Consider the following 20,316-nt stretch of genomic DNA (forward strand, 5'->3'; position numbering starts at 1 on the left):
CAAAAACCCTAAACTAACAAAGCACAAAAAGCACTAAAGAGGGGGTCCCCGTTTGCAATGGGGCGATGTGTGAAAAGGTCACAACATTACTTAGCAAATTTAGCTTTTAGGCTTAGTTTTAGAATGCATTAGATCGAAAGTTTTGGGTTATACATTAATGCACCTTGAATTGATTATGACACTTTTAATACATTGACACCATTATATGGACAATTGATTCTATAAAATCAATAATACTACCTAAGGCAGATCAGCCCATAACAAACTAACCTACACCACTAAAATGTTGAGAGCTGACTCACCGATAAAACACACCATAAATTGTCATAAGATAAATTATCCACATGTAGCAAAATATTTATTCTAACTCCTATACTAGGTGGAAGTACTAAAAGCAATAACGGATAGCAAGGACCCTTCACAATCAGGGATGACCATAAATTTTTTTTTAACTCAATTAGAATGATGTTGTCTTTGGAAACAACAATTAATTGTATACTCCAGCTTTGGAAACAACCATAACTTGACATATTGGTTATTGCTATTACCCACAGCCACCTTCATTGCTTCAGAGATGATCATGAAAATATCTGTCCCATAATTGTTACATCAGCTCTTTCTCGCCCATTGGAGTGGTATGAAGAAACTGCCTATCCATTGCAGACAACCACATCAGATAACTATCTTTGATTATAGGCAAATCATCCACAATTGAATTAGATAAAAGTCAGTGCTTGCTGTGGGAAGGTGATCTTGTAGGATGGCTTTTGACCATTGGGAAAAGGTTGCTCTCTTGACTATTTCCACTACTTCTGGAAAGAGAAATATTTGAAATAAAAGAAGAGAACAAAAATTTTGACGACTCCTCCGTTAAAGAACATGATTGACATTAACTAATATTTGAGCCTTGAATTTACACCAAATGGAATCTGACAGTTTCAAGGTGAAATTCTGGGTTTCTCTATCTAAAAGTGGGGTGTGAAGATTGACAGCAGAAGAATTAAACAATTATTTGCATCTTGGAAGTCTCAGGCTTGATGGTCCCTTTGCCTGGTGGGTCATTCAAATCTGATAGAAACACCCTTACCATAAAGGAAGGCTGATTCTGTTCAAGTACAACGCTTGATGGTACTACCTTGGAAATAAGACTAATTCTTGCTCTCTATATTTCCCAACAATTCTTGAATAAATAAAAAGTCTGAGACCCTAAAAAATAAAATAAAACAAACAGTAAAATAAATAATACACAACTCATAGGTGAATTCCACATAATTGGGTTGGAGGATAATTTCACCAACCTATTTGATCAAATTCACTCTGATACCATATTGGTTTTCAGAATGCAACGTACAGCTGCAAATATTACACACAAATAATACTATGCTTCAATTCGTTATATTCAATAATATAATCACTAATTTATATGAAATACATCTCCTATATTATAGGAGAATTCCTATAACAACTTTTTTACATAGATAATCATGGGATAACAAAATACTCACAGGAATAAACAAACTCATAACAAACAAACAAATAATTATAAAATGTATCCTAAAGACTAACAAGCCTACTACGGGAATACGAGTAATGCAATATTTTTAACAATAATGCATTTCTAGGAAATAATTTTAGTATCTATATTTATTTGTGGAGAATTATAAATTGGAAAGTTTGAGGGAAACAAAAGATAAACTGTATCTGGGAGAAATGAAGGTCACATTTCAGCTATAAATCCTTTTCTATATTTAGCTATTTACGTTTCTCTTTGGGTTTCATTTGTCACTGCCAAAAAGAGGATTGATTTTTTTCTAATGCTGTTGCTAAGTTATTAAATGTCTACAGAGTCGGTTATAACTAGCAGTGTGAGGTTTTATTTTATTCTATATATGCTTTTGATTTGCCTTGATTTGTTATGCTTGTAGGAAGCAAATGCAAGTGATTCTTGTAGCAGCTGGTAGTTTCAATCCACCAACTTATATGCACCTACGCATGTTTGGTATGTCAAATCTTAAAGCTACAATATTAGGCCATTGGTTTTTAATCTAGGATCTGAACTACTTGTGTGCCAAATTGTTTCTATCCATTTAGAATTCTAGCTCTTCCTTGATATTAAGATAAGTTTTAAAAATTATAATATTGACATAAGTAACATTTCCTTTTGGCTAACAGAAATAAAATATTACTTTTTGATGAATTTATTTTTGATGAAAATATAATGTGCCATTTACATTAGCTAATCGACAGAAAACATGCTCAACAACAGGGCAAGGCCTGTTGGGCATACTACTGAAATGGCATTTACATTCCCAAGTACTTTACAGGAAAATGAGGCGATGGGTAGAACTTTGGAAATGGGTATGGTGCTGGAAATATGATTGCCAAATCTAAAATATTTGGAAACAGAAACTTAAACTAATAGTAACTATAAAAACTAGATAAAATAAAAAGACAATAATGATGAAAATGTTCCACTCAGACTTAGTTATGGTCAGTGTTTTCTGGTACACATCTTTTCAGTTGATTCAATTTACCATTTCATTGATTTTCAGGTGCTTATTTAAATATATTTGTTTATGTAGCAAAATTCAAGGTGGGACTTTCTCACATCATGATTCCTGTATGGTAGGACTTCATCATTTTAACACAAGAACACATTCTCTTATTCAAAGTACAAAATGATTCCTTGGGTCATTTATTCTTGTGAAGTTGATTTCTAGTGGCAAATCATTGTTTTATAATTTTCACATATCATGCTTCTGTCCTCAATAATTGCTGATTGCTAGCTTTTAAATTAGCAATCAGTCAATCTTCTTACAGCTTTGTGGTTAATCTGGCTTTTGTGCATCTAGTTTATATAAGAATTTTATACTTTCTTCCTTGATTTAACTTTCCAATAAGAGGAAGTTTATTTACTTCTCAATTCATGCAGCTGCACCATGCCAATTGTTTATGCATGCCTGCATGCCCATCTCACTTATCTGATCTTACACTGTTGGCCAAGGAATTTCTTTGTCATCTTACTATATGCATGTAGCAATTATTGTTGATGTCAAATTAGTGCATGTGGTTATGCATGTCTTATATAATTTATTTGCATGCCTCGTTGACGATCTTCATCCTCTAAGATATCTTGTGTGTTCTGCGCCTGGGTGGCCCTTAGTGATTTAATTGTAGCATTAATGCAATGTTTTTGTCCTTCATATTAATTCCGCTTAAATGGACGTCTCCACGGCTTTCACAATCAACAAATTCTTGCTTTTGTATTTGTATCATACAATGTTTTTGTCCTTCATATTAATTCTGCTTAAGTGGACATCTCCACAGCTTCCACAATCAACAAATTCTTGCTTTTGTAGTTGTATCATGTCTCTTTGACTTTGATCATATTTGTTGATGAATGTAATGACCACCCCTATTTTTCCAATGAAAGAGACTTGCAAACTACTATGTGATATCAATTAAATTGCTTAATAATCAACATGGCATTTTATCAAACACTTGACAAACATACAACAATATATGCAAAACCTGAAACTTCTTATTTGTTGTTAAATACTGATTTGCAATATAAATGTGCACATTCAACTGCGTTATGGGCTGCGACAATTATTCAGGTTTGTATTCAACAATTACAATGCTTAGTTATGAAAATATGATAGAAAAAACCTGGAATTGAATGCTGTAGTGGTCTGAAGATGTAATGGTAGCCTTCCAAACTTCTAATCAGCAGGAAAAACAAGTAAACTTCATACCAACATTGTTCATGCACTATAGCAGCACTATTCATGGCACTGTAGCATTTTTACTATTCACGTGGCACTGTAGCAAAACACTATTCACGTGGTACTGTAGCAAAATCACTATCTTCAAATCTGCACTTTCAAACCCCTGTAAAAACTTCATGCGAGAGCACCAGATGAAGCCCAATGTGTTTCCTGAATGAAAACACCATTAATCCTCCTGACTGTGTCCTTCAACAGCAAAGAGAATGCTAGCAAAGAGGGATTCCGTCCTCCAAGCCCAATAATCAGATCTCTACGAAATCCAACAGCATAACATTAATCTCATCCACGCATACCCCAAAAGAGAGCTCTCAACCTCAATTTATATCTTCTTCCTGGATGCAAACACTTAATTACCTAAATGTGGGATAATACATTTTAGAATAAAATATTATTTCCCACAATGTACACATTAAAAGGAACTTTTAATATTTTAAACATTACTTTATATTCCCAACCTTATAATATAACGATAAAGTTAAATATTTAATTTAACTTTACACTTTATCGTTAAATATTAAAACATTGTTGATAATCCCTTTAAATCATTGTCGCCTTCAAATATTTTTTTTTGATAATTATGCCAACCAGGGAAACAATAAAAATTTCAAGTCACTGCTTGGAGACTAACTTACTATAAATAATAAGTGTCTAGAAACCCTGTCAGAGCAGCACCGATTGGCCTGAAACTGAAAACACCTAGGCCAAAACACCTCAGGATCCCACCAATGTCCTTGTTAGCCTTCGGGACCGTGTTAGAATAGGCTAATGACACCCCATATCATGTTGCACTAAAAAGGGGACATTACAGTCTGCCCCCCTTGAAATTGCTTGTCTTCAAGCAAATTCGGTCCTGAATGTTGCAATACCTGCTCATTCTCCCATGTAGCATCCTCATCTGGCAGGTCTCTCCATTTCACCAAGTATTCCTTAACGATTCTGTTTCTGAGTATCCTTTCCTTGACATCCAGAATAGCTGCAGGGATCAGCACTAGTCTCCCTTCCTCGTCTAACGGAGGTAAATCTGCTGAAGGCACCACACCCTGACCAATGGCTTTCTTAAGCCTCGACACATGGAACACATTGTGCACACGGCTACCCTCTAGAAGCTCTATCTCGTAGGCAACCTCACCTACCCTGCGAATGACTCTATAGGGGCCATAAAACTGGGGTCCCAACTTCTCTGCTCTGCTCTTCTTGAGCGATGACTGTCTATATGGCTGTAACCTCAAATACAGCATGTCACCAACCTCAAAACTGCGCTCCACCCTGTGTTGATCAGCATACAACTTTTGCTGATTCTGTGCCTGCTGTATATTCTCCTTGAGCGCCCTCAGGATGTCCTAACTATCCTGCAATGAATCTCGGGCTTTGGGTACTCTGCTATCCCCCAAGACTATGTCAACAAAGCTCGGTGCCTCGTAGCCATAAAGTGCCATGAAGGATGTCGTCCTGATAGACATATGATATGTCGTGTTGTAACAATATTCCCCCATGTGTAACCATCTCACCCAGGCCCTCTGTTGTGCAGTCACATAATTTCGCAGATAACCCTCAACCCACTTATTCACAATCTCTGTCTGACCATCCGTCTGTGGATGATAACTAGTGCTGGGTGTGAGCTCCGTACCACACAACCAAAAGAGCTCCTGCCAAAAAGCACTCAAAAATCTGCTATCCCGATCACTCACTATAAACCTGGGCAACCCATGCAATCTGAATATCTCCTTGTTAAAGAGGTCTGCCACCTGCGCTGCTGTGTAAGTAGATGGTATAGCGAAGAAATGGGCAAACTTTGTCAAGCGGTCTACCACAACATATATACAATCTCGCCCTTGCACTCTAGGTAGTCCGGTGATGAAGTCCATGGATATGCTTTCCCACTTCTTATCTGGAATGGGCAAAGGCTGAAGCAACCCTGCAGGGAAAGTGTGCTCTCCCTTATTCTATTGACATACTGCACACTCCTTCACATATCTCTGCACATCATCCTTAAGTCCCCTCCAAGTAAACCTTTCACGGATCTGCCTGTAAATTTTGAAGATCCCAGGATGTCCAGCTGTAGGCGCATCATGGAATGCCCTTAAAATTTCCCCCTTGAACAATGATGTAGGAATCAAATAAATCCTATCCTGAAATTTGATCAACCCATCCAACACCATATACCTATCATCTTGTATGGTACCTGCAACTATCCCAAAAGCCCAAGTATCCCCTGCATACTCTGCTATAATCCGATCTCTCCAATCCCCTGAAATCTCAACTAGAGCGCAAACATGCGGTCTCCTGGATAAAGCATCGGCCACCACATTTTTCTTCCCTTTGACAAATTCTATGTCAAAATCATAAGCTTGCAATTTAGTGATCCATTTTTGCTGCCTGTCATTAAGATCACGCTGGCTCATGAAATATTTTATGCTATTGTGATCAGTTTTGATCACAAACCGTCCACCTACTAAGTATGATCGGAATTTGGCCAATGCATGCATTATGGCCAACATCTCCCTATCATAGATAGAATAGCTCCTCTCAACACCTCGGAGCTTCCTACTCTCGAATGCAATGGGATGTTTCTCCTGCATCAATACTGCTCCTATCCCATCACCCGAAGCATCACACTGAAGTTCAAATGGGCTTCGTGAAATCTGGTAGAGCTAAAACCGGACAAGATGACATCACTTGTTTGAAGTGGTCAAAACATCGCTACGGTGCTTCTATCCATACGAAGGCTCCCTTTTTAGTGAGGTCTGTAAAAGTTGTTGCAGTCTGTGAAAACCCCTTAACAAACCTCCTGTAAAACCCGCATAAACCAAAGAACCCCTTGAGTTGTGTGAGGTTCGTGGGAGTAGGCCAATCTACTATAGCTCTAATCTTTTTGGGATCAACCCGAACACCATCTGTACTAATGATATGCCCAAGGTAGAGAAGCTCGGTCATGCCAAAGTCGCATTTCGATTCCTTGGCATACAATGACTCCCTCTCTAGAATGAACAACACCTCCTCAAGATGCTGCAGATGCTCTTCCCAAGTCCTACTGAAGATCAAGATGTCATCAAAGAAAATCAAGACGAATCTTCTCAACTGTCCCCGGAATGCCTGATTCATACAACTCTGAAAAGCAGCAGGTGCATTGGTTAGCCCAAATGGCATAACCAGAAACTCAAAGTGACCATAATGACACCGGAAAGCAGTTTTCTCAATGTCCTCTACCCTCATCCTGATCTGATGGTATCCAGATCGTAAGTCTATTTTGGTGAAAAAGCATGCTCCATGCAATTCATCAATCAACTCATCAATCCGAGGAATGGGATATCTGTTTTTTATTGTTTTCTTATTCAATGCCCTATAATCGATGCACATGCGCATTGTCCCATCCTTCTTCTTTACCAGAACTACAGCTGAAGCAAAGGGGCTTTTGCTAGGCTTGATGTGCCCCATTTCCAACAACTCCTTAATTGCCTTCTCTATCTCATCTTTATGTTTCTTAGGATGATGATAGGGAGTGATCATCACTGGTTTGGCTCCCTCCTTGAGCTCAATAACATGCTCTGCACCCCTGTCAGGAGGAACCCCATGAGGAATATCACTGAATACCTTGGCATGTCTGTCAAGAATCTCCTGTATATCTGGTGGATGACTCTTCACTCAAGGCTCTGGTGAAGATGACATAACTAAGCACTCTGTTGCTCACTCTATGTCATTATGCCGAAAAAGTCTCTCCATTCTCCTCAAAGAGACTACCCTGCAACTCCCATCTGAAAGTCCCCTGAGTACAACAGTCCTACCCTCATGCTGAAACCTCATTTCCAACTTTGCTAGGTTGAAAGTGAACTCAACCAGTGATGCCATCCATGTCATACCGAGGATGACGACGTAATCTCCCATGTCCACAACATAGAAATCATCCTCCAACTCATAGCCATCTCCAAATCTAATGTGAAGATTTGAAACCTTCTGAGTACAGCCACCATGACTCTAAAACCATCATGCTCCTCTGTCTGTAAGCCTCTCCTGGCTACCAACTGTGTATCTATAAAGTTATGTGTAGCCCCAGTGTCGATAAGAGAGATCACCTTCTGTCCTTGGATAGTACCTCTCACCTTAAAGGTGATCGCCTTCTGAGCCCCTGTTAACCGTGCCAATGATCTATCATCCCCAGTAGTGCTGCTCCTCTCTGTAGTACTACTCTCATCTGAATTAGAGTGCTGATCCTCCCCTTTTGTCGGTGACTCCTCGGCTGAGAAGTACGCCATCTGTTTGGCCTTGCCTTTGAGAGGACATTTGTGAGATAAATCCCATGGCTCTCTACACTGGAAACACAACTTCTTCTTTCGAAGGTCATTAAGTGTCTCATTGTCTAATCTCTTAGACTCTTCTTTGGGCTGGGGATTCTTCCTTATCTTTATCCTTCTTGAAGTGGGAATCTTTGGACTGAAATCTACTTCTCTGTGAAGATGGTGCCAAGTCCCTAGCTTTCTTAATGGCCTCCAAGAGAGAGGGTGGATCATGTCCCTTAACCCAACCACGAAGTGGCTCAACTAATCCGTCAACAAAGAGTACCACCAATCTCCTAGCTGATATGTCAGTAATAAGGATTGATAAACGCTGGAACTCAGCTATATATGTCTACACTGGACCCCATTGTTTGAGTTGAGCTAATTCCTTGAAGTGTAATTCAGGATCCTTAGTGTCAAACCTCTCAATCAGCCTCTCAGTAAACTCCTCATATGATGTAATCTGGTTGTGTCCCAAAGTTACTATGCCATTATGCCACCACTCGTGTGCAATACCATCCAAGTGTATAGCAGCATACTTAATGGCCTCCTCCTCAGGCATAGGATTCATCTGCGAATAAGTATCCACTTTTTGCACCCAAACATGTGCTGTAGTTTTCCCTGTAGCATCAAAATATGGTAGGGAGAGTTTCCCTACTTTCTTCCTCAACTCAAAATTTTGATTTCTATCACCAACTCTAGGCATGTGTCTCATTCTCACGTCCATATAATCCCTGAGTGTTATGGCTGCTTGGAAGCTGGGTCCACTGCCTTCCCAATCCCTTCTGAATTGGTCCTGAAGCTCTGTGATCTGAGGTTCGTTTGCTGGTGGAACTGGAACTCTAGGTGGAAAGGTAGGTAATAAAGGTTTGGAACTCGTTGTTCGAGCTGGGCGTGCAACATGTCTGAAGTTATCAGCTTCATTACCATTCTGTCCCCCATTATTTCCATTATGATTGCCATTATTATTGTTGCCTTGAGCTGCGTTATTGTCATTATTACCATTGTTGTTGCCATTATTAGCACCTCCCTGATTCACATTGAGGCCCATTTGTCTAGCCATCATTGGCAACATCATGTCCATTCTTTGAGTTGTCTGCTGCTGAACCTGCATGAATTGGTTCATCATATTGAAGAACCTCTCTTCATTTGGGTCCCCTCTTTCACCCATGTTTTGTTCGAAGAAAATCTCTTCCGATTCCGTGTGACTATCCTCAATATCAATTTGAATGGAAGAACTGGATTGTTCACTCTGACTATCCGGATTTCTATTTCGTCTGGCCCTGGTATTGCGGAAATTATAATGCCTCTGTCGCATGCTCAATCATACATTCTAGACCTGTTTTATTTTTGCAATATGTTTTGAAGGTTTCCCACAAGATGGCAGAATATTCTGCTCTGATACCACTGTAATGACCACCCCTATTTTTCCAATGAAAGAGACTTGCAAACTACTATGTGATATGAATTAAATTGCTTAATAATCAACATGACATTTTATCAAACACTTGACAAACATACAACAATATATGCAAAACCCGAAACTTCTTATTTGTTGTTAAATACTGATTTGCAATATAAATGTGCACATTCAACTGCCTTATGGGCTGCGACAATTATTCAGGTTTGTATTCAACAATTACAATGCTTAGTTATGAAAATATGATAGAAAAAAACCTGGAATTGAATGTTGTAGTGATCTGCAGATGTAATGGTAGCCTTCCAAACTTCTAATCAGCAGGAAAAACAAGTAAACTTCATACCAACATTGTTCATGCACTATAGCAGCACTATTCATGGCACTGTAGCATTTTTACTATTCACGCGACACTGTAGAAAACCACTATTCATGCGGCACTGTAGCATTTTTACTATTCACGCGACACTGTAGAAAAACACTATTCATGCGGCACTGTAGCAAAACACTATTCACGTGGTACTGTAGCAAAACACTATTCACGCGGTACTGTAGCAAAATCACTATCTTCAAATCTGCACTTTCAGCCCCTTGTAAAAACTTCATGCGAGAGCACCAGATGAAGCCCAATGTGTTTCCTGAATGAAAACACCATTAATCCTCCTGATTGTGTCTTTCAACAGCGAAGAGAATGCTAGCAAAGAGGGATTCCGTTCTCCAAGCCCAATAATCAAATCTCTACGAAATCCAACAGCATAACATTAATCTCATCCAAGCATACCCCAAAAGAGAGCTCTCAACTTCAATTTATATCTTCTTCCTGGATGCAAACACTTAATTACCTAAATGTGGGATAATACATTTTAGAATAAAATATTATTTCCCACAATGTACACATTAAAGGGAACTTTTAATATTTTAAACATTACTTTATATTCCCAACCTTACAATATAACGATAAAGTTAAATATTTAATTTAATTTTACACTTTATCATTAAATATTAAAACATTTTTGATAATCCCTTTAAATCATTGTCGCCTTCAAATATTTTTTATTGATAATTATGCCAACCAGGGAAACAATAAAAATTTCAAGTCACTGCTTGGAGACTAACTTACTATAAATAGTAAGTTTTTAGAAACCTTGTCAGAGCAGCACTGATTGGCTTGAAACTGAAAACACCTAGGCCAAAACACCTCAGGATCCTACCAATGTCCTTGTTAGCCTTCGAGACCGTGTCAGAATAGGCTAACGACACCCCATATCATGTTGCGCTAAAAAGGGGACATTACAATGAATGTTGTTAGATTTGTTAAACCCTAAACTGTGCAGCATCAGCATATCAATGCCATTGTTTTGGTAAGACAACCATATTGTCATGATTTTGGTGAGACAAAATAGTCACTGCACATATAGTTGGCGACCCTACCGATTGGCAACTGTCCATGGTTAGTGACATGGTAACTTTTATTATTGGTGGAGCAAATTTGAATACCTGCTAATAGTGTCATGTTATTTTCAGACAATAGTGGTAAAGTCTTCAATTTTACTTTTCTTTGAACTTTGATAATCAAATGGTCAAGTGTTGGGTGTCTTTGGACTCCTTGGATTTCTACCTTCTCAGACTTATCTTGTGAAAATGTTTCAGCTCTGAAACACTCTCTCAAATTCTTTGGTGCCATTGACAACTGTTCTTTTTACATCTTGACATTATTCTTTTTATATCTGAAGTTATCCTTGTCCAGTCACTATTACCTAGTCTTTTGGATCAAGTCCTATATGACTTTTATACTTTATGAGCGTGTAGCTTAATTTAACTTCTGATACTTCCAAGCTTCAAAATTGGATGAGCAATCAATAAATATCTCAAGTATAAATCTGAGATAATGCCACTAGGGCAATGGTAAAGGGTCTGGACATGGAGAATAATGCTTTTGAGTGTGCCAATTTTGAGTATGTCAAATATGTAAGTATCAAAATAACTTGCCTTTATGAGCATGAATCCATTTCATCAACAATGCCTAGCTTCCAAATAACTTGCCTCAATGAGTATAAATCTTGAGTAAGTGTTGTAATTATTTTACTTTATTCTATTGGGTTTGCACAATAACCCTTAGCTTTGCATCTGTTATTGTGTTTTACCTATCCATGCCTGCATATTCATGCTGCAATGTTTATTGTCACTATGAACTGAAGACTTTCTGTAGCCTTGACGTTATCCCTTGCATTGCTTTGTGCTGTAGTCTTTATTCCTGAATCGTAGCATAGCTGATCTGTTTTGCCAAAAGCTTTCCATTTTTGATACATCCTAATGGATATTTCCTACTCTACTGTTTTGGATATTATGGGCAGTCTGGTGGATGACATTTTAAATTGTTGGAACTTAGATGTGTTAAAGGTGAAAGTAATTAATTTATAACAATGGTAGTGTTGTGACATTTTAAATTGTTGGAACTTGAATGTGTTAAAGGTGAAAGTAATTAATTATAACAATGGTAGTGTTGTGACGTTTTCACACATCGCCACATTGCAAATGGGGACCCCCACTTTTTTCTGCTTTCTAGGTTAGTTGTGGAGTCTTTTAGCTACTAGCCTTTCACTTTGAAGAGGTATAGTTGGCAAGGAAGTAATCAAGTCTCTCTCTTTAGATGAAGTGAGGTCAGTCAGTTTTCAAGGCTTATGAAATGAATGATTTACATCTTTTGCTTGCAAAATCGGAGTTGAAGTGCAAATTTGGCTAAGGCAAGTTGGTGTTAGAGGTTAATACTCTTAAGAAAAGGAGCTGAAGTTGGAAGCAAATCGATTAAGACAACGAAGGTTGCCATTTTGGAGGACTTTCTTTGACCCCCCAAATGTGTGACTTAAGATTTCCTTTGATTGCCTAGATCAGCGACTTAAGGAATTGACAACACTTCCTTTGCTCAACCAAGGATTGAGTTACTTCCTTTGACATTGGAAATGTGTGACCTAGGGCATAATTGTAAAGTTATTTCAATTTTAATTAAAGAACAAGTTATGAACTATGAATGCTATATATGGATATGAGGAATTATGTCAATGTCTAATAATTCTGATTTTTATCTGCAGGTCTGAAGGAGAGAGATCATTTAATATTTTCTATGTCTTCTCCAAATGAATTCAATTGGCATATATATCATTTAGGCAACCGGTCAATTGGTGTATTGACCGGTCATGCCTTTTAGGCATGACTGATCAATGCACCCATTGATCGGTGCCTTTACAATTATACCATTAACACAATGCTGATTATCGGTTCAGAAACCCCCGATAGCATATTGTAATATCATAATATAATGACTGATCAATTTAATGAATCGGTTCATATAAACATCGATGATTCAAAGTGCACGATGTATATAATCCAACCGGTGCATTTGTTAACCAATGTTAATGCCAAATGAAGCGGTGTATTCATTAAACCCGATAACAAATATGCCCGATATAATTAAGCCCGATAACAGATGTGAATCGGTGCCAATGTTTATGCACCCGATAGCAAGTATGTATCGGCGAATTTAACCCGATAACTTATAGCATTTAATATGCTATCGGGTTAATACCCCGATAGCATATTAATGCCAATTAACAATTGACATTAATATGCTATCGGGTTGTTAGCCTGATAGCATAATGATAAGCAATGTTTGTACAATCCGATAATCATATGCAATATAAATCAGACATGAAGCATGTAGATAAATAACAGAACAAGGAAGGTTAGGAAGATCTTATCTTGCATAAGCTACCATGCATTAACAATAATCACTACCACTTCTCCCAACATGGCCAGTGGGTGCTCAAACTTCGATCATTCCCACCTTTCCATGCTTCCTTTGGCCCTGCTTCCCCTCTTTTGCATTCCCTACCATTGCCATCTCCCTTTCACCTTTCAATCTTTCCTTTCACCCTTCACCATATTCTTCACCTCCTTCCATTCACCTTCTATTTTCTACCTTCCACTTGCATCTCCTTTCACTACCTTTCTCCATCTTCCCTCTCATTACCACCTCACCTACAACCTCTATCTCTTCCTTCCTTCCATCTTTATATCCTTCCAACCATCCTTATTCTTCCATCCTCTATCTTCCATCCTTTATCCCTCCACGTCCTTCATCTTCCTTCCTTACTCACCTCCTAACCGTGGCATTCACCTTCCCATTTCCTAGTATCCCATCCCTACACCCTTCCTTTTATCTTTACTTCCTGCTTACTACCTTCATCCCCATGTCCTGCCTTTCTTCCACCTCTTATACCTTCCTAACTTCCCCATTCTCTAACCCACATCTCACATCCTTCACTCCCTTACTTCCCTTTGCATACCCTTCCACTACCCCGATCCTATCCTAACCTATCTTCCTTTCTACCCTTTATAACCTCAATCCTATCCTTGATTTTTCACATCCCACCATGTCACTTATCCTACCCCCACATCCCTTTACCCTGTGGCTTCTCCTTACCACTCCCTCTTCTTCACCGCACCTTTCCACCTCATTGCCTTCGACTCCCCTTTACTATCCCACCTTATGCTTGGGCCCCACAAACTTTATGATGGAGGATAAAAAAAAGTTTTGAAGGCAATAACAATGCCATTTCAAACACCTACATCAGCTCTTCCTTTGACCATTCAAAAGAGCGACTTAACAATTGAATGATTTCCTTTGCCATGCCAAAAGTGTGACATGAGGATTTGTTTATTTCCTTTGCTATGCTGAATGTGCGACATAAGAGTTGGGCAATGTCCTTTGCCTCCTTGAAAGTGTGACATAAGGAATTGATTATTTCCTTTTGACATATGAAAAGAGTGACTTAGGGATTATGAGATTTCCATTGACCATCAAAAGGTGCAACTTAAGATTAAATCATTTCCTTTGCTATCCAAAAAGTGTGACTTAAGACTTCCTTTGCTTGGATAGAACACGAACTTGCTGGGCTGACAAACATCCACGATAAAAGAGGAGACATGAGCTAGTGCCAATAGAGAGAGGAAAGGCCGACCCTTAAGGAGGCATTTCATCTGAAAATATGATCGATGGAAATAAAATGAAACATTGCAATATCAAGACGGCTTAATTGGAAATATAAAACAAGAAACACATCCTTTAGATTGATACATATAAAGGATGGTTGATCATTCTGATCAACCATCAATTGGAGAAAATATTAGCAGTCCCTAGTGCAGAGTGGGCAGGACCTGATTTTTTATTTACAGCACAGAGTCAAAGCATTCTGATCTGAGTGGATTTGTTCACAATTTAATCAGATTCTAAGTCAGTAATCATCATTTTCAGACCATTCTTGTTCATTTCCAGATTTTATTGGTAGAGGTTGATGCTGTTTTGTGACATAAGTGTGTAAGATTGAATTCTTTATTACCTTCTTGATTCACAATGCTTCTTTTTAAGGTTCACAAGAGGAATGATTACAAGGATCCCTTTGGTATGCGCTTAGACCTAGAAGATAAGAACGATTGGTCATTGAAGAATGGAAGTAAGCAAGTGAGCTTCACACAAAGAGAGAGGGACTTCATAAGAATATGTAAGTTATGATAAAGTAAGATCAATGCATTCAAGGCAAGGCTGAGGATTCAATAATTACAAGGTCAACATATTCAGCAAATAAGGGTGATGGTGAAACATGGACAAATTCACATTCCGATGATAAAGACAAAAGGGCAATTTCAAGGGAGCCAAATCCAAGATCTTTCAAGACTACATTAAGGAAATCAACCATTCAAAGGAAGGAATCCTACAAGGCAAAGAGTAGCGATCAACGTCAAGCACTCAAGGAGGAAATTTTTCACAATCTTGAATTTCATCTGGAAATCCAAGAATCATTGCCAGTATAGCCAAACGGAAGCTCTAAGGCAGAAATGGTGCATGTTCGATAAAGGAGATAGTTTCAGAAGAGTTAATCAAAGTTAGAAGATAATGCAATTTGGGAATAACTCTTACCTCCTGTAATGTCCCTACTAGTTAGAGATCACTGTCCTGCAAAACAGATTGCTAGAATACAACAATATATATATATATATATATATATATATATATATATATATATATATATATATATATATATATATATATATATATATATATATATAACTAATCTAACTTGCAATTTAACTTTAAAATACTTAATTAACACTAATCACAATTCTTATCTAATAAAAAGGATACGAATGCCCTACAGAGATATGTCCTTAGGCGGCTGTGAAGCTCGCCTTCTTGGAACCCATCTTGGTTCCAAGCCATCTAGGAAATTGAAGGTGAATTTGATTCCTGTCTTGGATGCAATTTCTTATACCCAAGCCATCCAGAAAATCAAAGGTTAATTCGATTCCTGTCTTGGATGTAACTACTTACACCTAAGCCATCCAGGAAATCGAAGGTTAATTCGATTTTTGTCTTGGGTGTAATTTCTTACACCCAAGCCATCCAAGGAAGATCATATGTCAATTCCTTGCCTTGGATGATGCATCTCATCATCCAAGTCCATCAGAGGGGACCGGCCAGATCCGTCTCTTCTTGGATGAATTTAGTCAACCAAGCCATATATATGCATATAGATATTTAGTATATACTGCCTACCAGGAATTATCATAATCCCTCCATTAGGCTAAGGGAGTTTCCTCCCTATGGCCTCCATCATATAATCACATTTATATTACATTTTATAATTTATTACTACTTTCCATTCCATAATCCACATTTACATATTCCTAACTTAACATATATTCCGTAACATATATTCAGAAAGTGTCCTTTATCAAACATTCACATTTATTAACATATATTCCTAACTATTCATTGATATGTATTCATTCACGTATGTTTATACATATTCATTAACATCTAAAAATCATTCATTACATATGTATTAAACTGTTCATTACTATATTCACTAACATATGTGTTAAACTGTTCATTGCTATATTCACTAACATATGTATTAAAGTATTTATTTTATATTCATTCACATATGTAATAACATGTTCATCATTCATATTCATTAACATATATAAGACCAAACTGTTCATTACTATATTCCTTAACATATGTATTAAACTGTTCATTACTATATTCACTAACATATGTATTAAAGTATTTATTTTATATTCATTCACATAAGTAATAACATGTTCATCATTCATATTCATTAACATATATAATACCATATTCACTCTTTACTTACCTGTGCGTAACCTGCTGCCGTAGCTTCCAGAACTTCTCTCCAACCACGTAGCAGTCCTTCCTCCCTTTTTCCCCCTCACACACTTCCACAACTTATTCTATATATACATTCCTTCCTTCACTGAAACATTGTGTCTTTTGCATTAACCCGTGATTGAAGGGTTGTGTCCTAGCGGTGATTTTTGTTTTGACTTAATCACCGACTAACAAAGATAATATTTATTTGATTTAAGGACAAAAGATTTCCTTAAAAAATCGCACCATGTAGAGGAATATTATCTTTAACAAAGTCAAACCAACACTTTATTATTTCCGACTCTTATTACCCAGTATTGTAAATTGTTTAGCCTCTTCTTAAAGAATCGTATCATTAAAAAATATACGTTAATCAACATAGAACTTCAGCGAACCACTAATGATTTATTAGTGAACCATTTCATATTGTATATGGGGTCCACCACTTTAAGCTTCAAACATTTCTCTCACCATTTCATATTGGGTCCACCACTTTAGGCTTTGAACATTTGTTTGACCACCAATTAGACTTAGGAATTGTATCCATGTTAGATGTGGTAGCTTTTGCATCCACCGTAAATATTGTGAAGAGAAAATACGAATAGTAGTAATATCTTATCAAGTATTTTTTTATAATATTATATTATTAACTGTATCACTGAGTTTATTTCTGCATATGTGCTGAGTGTTATGTCATGTGCTGAGTGTTATGTTATGTAATGGTTATTATTGCTACTCCACGCACTTGCTGGTCATGGATTGTCTTGAATACGAATGCTAATAAATGTGTTACAACCTAATTATCAAATGCTACCGCTGATGATCATTGATGTATGAGTTGTTGTAATTACTTTGGCTTTGGACGGTTGTATTACTATTTCTTGACTTCAATATATTGGTCACTTTTCCCTTGTATAATTACTTTGTTTTAATTGCCTATTGTGTCGTTTAGTTATTGTTGTCAATTACGGTGTGGTCATCAAAGACTATGCTCATCGTTCCATACTTAATGGTCATTGGCCATCTTTCGACTAGTCTTTAATTGTATTATTATTTATTATTGAATATATAAATTATGTTGATAATATATAATATTCAAGTCATGTTCATAAATAATATTTAATTAATGAATTTTAAATAATCATTAATTGGTAATTATTATATTAATTAATAATAATAATTTCTTCATTTAAGGTCTCTCTCTTTCTCTCCGTATATATATAACGATCCAGGAGGGGACATGACACCTCCACCACATTCATTGATCAAGCTTGGAAATGTTGAGTTTCAAGAGATATGCCTCATTCATTTACAACTTGTGATGAGTTACAAAAATCAAGCAAGCTGAGGTGGTGCCTAGTCATGCCTTAGCCAATCCTATTATTTCAAGCTAAGGCGTCCGAAGTCCTTGTACCTAACTCATCCAACAAAGAGGATAACTACCATATGGGCACAAAGTCCGATGCACCTACCCTCGTCATCTATTGGTTAATTATTCGAGGAAGGACATGTGTCCCATAAAATATAATTTATCATGGGTCAAGCATTAAATGCTTTGTAATGGGTGTAACAAACCCTAATTAGGTTTTCTATCTTTCAATCTTGGCCATTGATTGTGAATCAATTTGAGCCACTCAATTGTACTGAGAGCACTATATAAGGCTCCACTCTTTCATTTGTAAAGGTTAATAGTTAGTACATTAGTAGCAGATTGCAAGCAGATAGTTAAGAGTAGAGTAGGAGGAGAAGGCAAAGATATTGCTGTAAGAAGCATGTAAACTTCATTGACAATATGGTGAAATTCATATGTTGATTCAACATTTGCATGGTCGTTACTTCTTGTTTGTTTTTAATGTTGTTTAGATGAATGGAAGAACTTTGTGCATGATCAATGGTGAAATTTGTACATCCATACTACTAACACCTGTTGATGTGTAGCTAGGTTGGATCCTTCTAGGGCCGACCTAGTAAACTTGATGGCTAAGTGGCCTATCGGCCTTAGCCATATTGATGGTTCAATTTGATATGTTAACATTGTTTAAGTCTGGCCCTGATCGGGCGTCACATGTAACTTGTAATTGAGCAAGACCTATATGTAACTTGTTATTGTATTAGAGAAGACCTATATGAATGTAACTTGTAATTTATAGGTCTGATCCTATTCTTGGCGCCAAAACAATAAGGCCGACCTAAGGTCTGTTAGGAGGCATTGAGGCATATAATACAAGTTGATTTGTAATCATTAAACACCAATTCGCATACAGTGAACTATCTCTATCTACTGATCAGTAATCTACCTTTGTCAAGCGAATTAGTGTTTCAGTCCAGCGAATTCATCCTGATTACTTTCTTGGCTGAGCAAATGTCATACTTGGCTAGGCAAACAGCATACTTGGCTGGGCAAACATCATTCTTGGCTGAGCGAACATCATACAAGGTTGGCGAACTTCCTTTCAAGGCTGCCGAATCCATTCTCAGTAACAGTGAACTTCATCTAGGGCAGCGAAGTATTCAAGGACATAGCCTTCAGCATATTGTATCACCTACAGCAAGATAAGTTGCCCTAATGTGTGCCCTAATTTGAAGTATGCTTCATGTGTGAAGCAAGATTGTAAATCTGCTACTATGTTAAATTAATATAAACTGAGATCTTTTGTTGCTGGGTTTTTCACCTTCAAGAGGGAGGTTTTCCCAGGGTACTGCTGTGTTATGTGTGTTGCATTTGTTATTTTCTGCTTTCTGTTATCAGTCTGATCCTAAACTAACAACACCTTGCCGATTGTAAAGTGCCTTGCGTAGTCAATTGGATCTACCTTAGCCAAGCTTAACTTCAATTATCACCCCTTCATTGATATTTCACCTTGAGGGTATCTATGCTTGTAGTAGTGATTTGAAAATCATCAAACTATCCTTAGAAGATCGCACTAGCCTTGTGAAGATGTTTGCAGCATTTCAAAGCAAATCTTAGTTGAGTTTCATCGAAGATTGTCCATTGCTCTTACATTTCTAGAGTTAGAGTAGCTCTCTCAACCCCTCATCCTTTTTCCTTTTTTTTTCAATTCAAGTAAAATTCTAGTGACATCCAAGCAATATTCAAGCATTCAAGCATTCAATGTAAATCCACCTTGTGATTCCAGCAATATCACACCAAACAGTTGAGTCTATCCAAGAGCATGTCAAAATCTGACATTCGAGAACCTTGGAGTCGTCCCATCCGATCATGCAGCTTAGCATTTGTGGAGTCTTTGTTCAAGAGAGGATAAAATACTTAGTATTTTATTCTGTGTTGCATAGTGCGTAAAAACACCATCAACAAGTAGCGTAGAGATGCTTCTAGCATTTTAACTATGTATGAATGAATTGAGATAATATACACTAAGAGAACAATACCTCATAAAAGGAAGCAACTGCTCAGACTATTATATGGAGGAAGAAAGAAAGATATTATATTAGTGTCCATGGGTAACCAAAAGTATGTCAATGAGACTTTAGAATACATTAATATAAATTAGAAATTCAGAGTAAGAGAGAATGCTAGAGAGACCCAAAAAGAGAAGGAACAAAAACAAAAATAGAATACAGATGTGGACCAGTAAAATATAATGCAGATGT

At 37.3% G+C, this 20,316-nt stretch overlaps 1 protein-coding gene across 4 annotated transcripts in view; it reads left to right on the forward strand.

Moving 5' to 3' along the window:
• LOC131034873 (uncharacterized) overlaps nt 1-20,316 on the forward strand; it is a 240,508-nt gene that overhangs the window by 59,507 nt on the left and 160,685 nt on the right. For all 4 annotated transcript variants that reach the window (XM_057966473.2, XM_057966472.2, XM_057966469.2 and 1 more), the window contains one exon: nt 1,926-1,999. In XM_057966473.2, the coding sequence (XP_057822456.2) occupies nt 1,926-1,999 (74 nt within the window). The remainder of the gene's footprint in view (nt 1-1,925; nt 2,000-20,316) is intronic.

Source organism: Cryptomeria japonica, chromosome 10, assembly GCF_030272615.1.
Source record: "Cryptomeria japonica chromosome 10, Sugi_1.0, whole genome shotgun sequence".
Classification (NCBI taxonomy): Eukaryota; Viridiplantae; Streptophyta; class Pinopsida; order Cupressales; family Cupressaceae; genus Cryptomeria; species Cryptomeria japonica.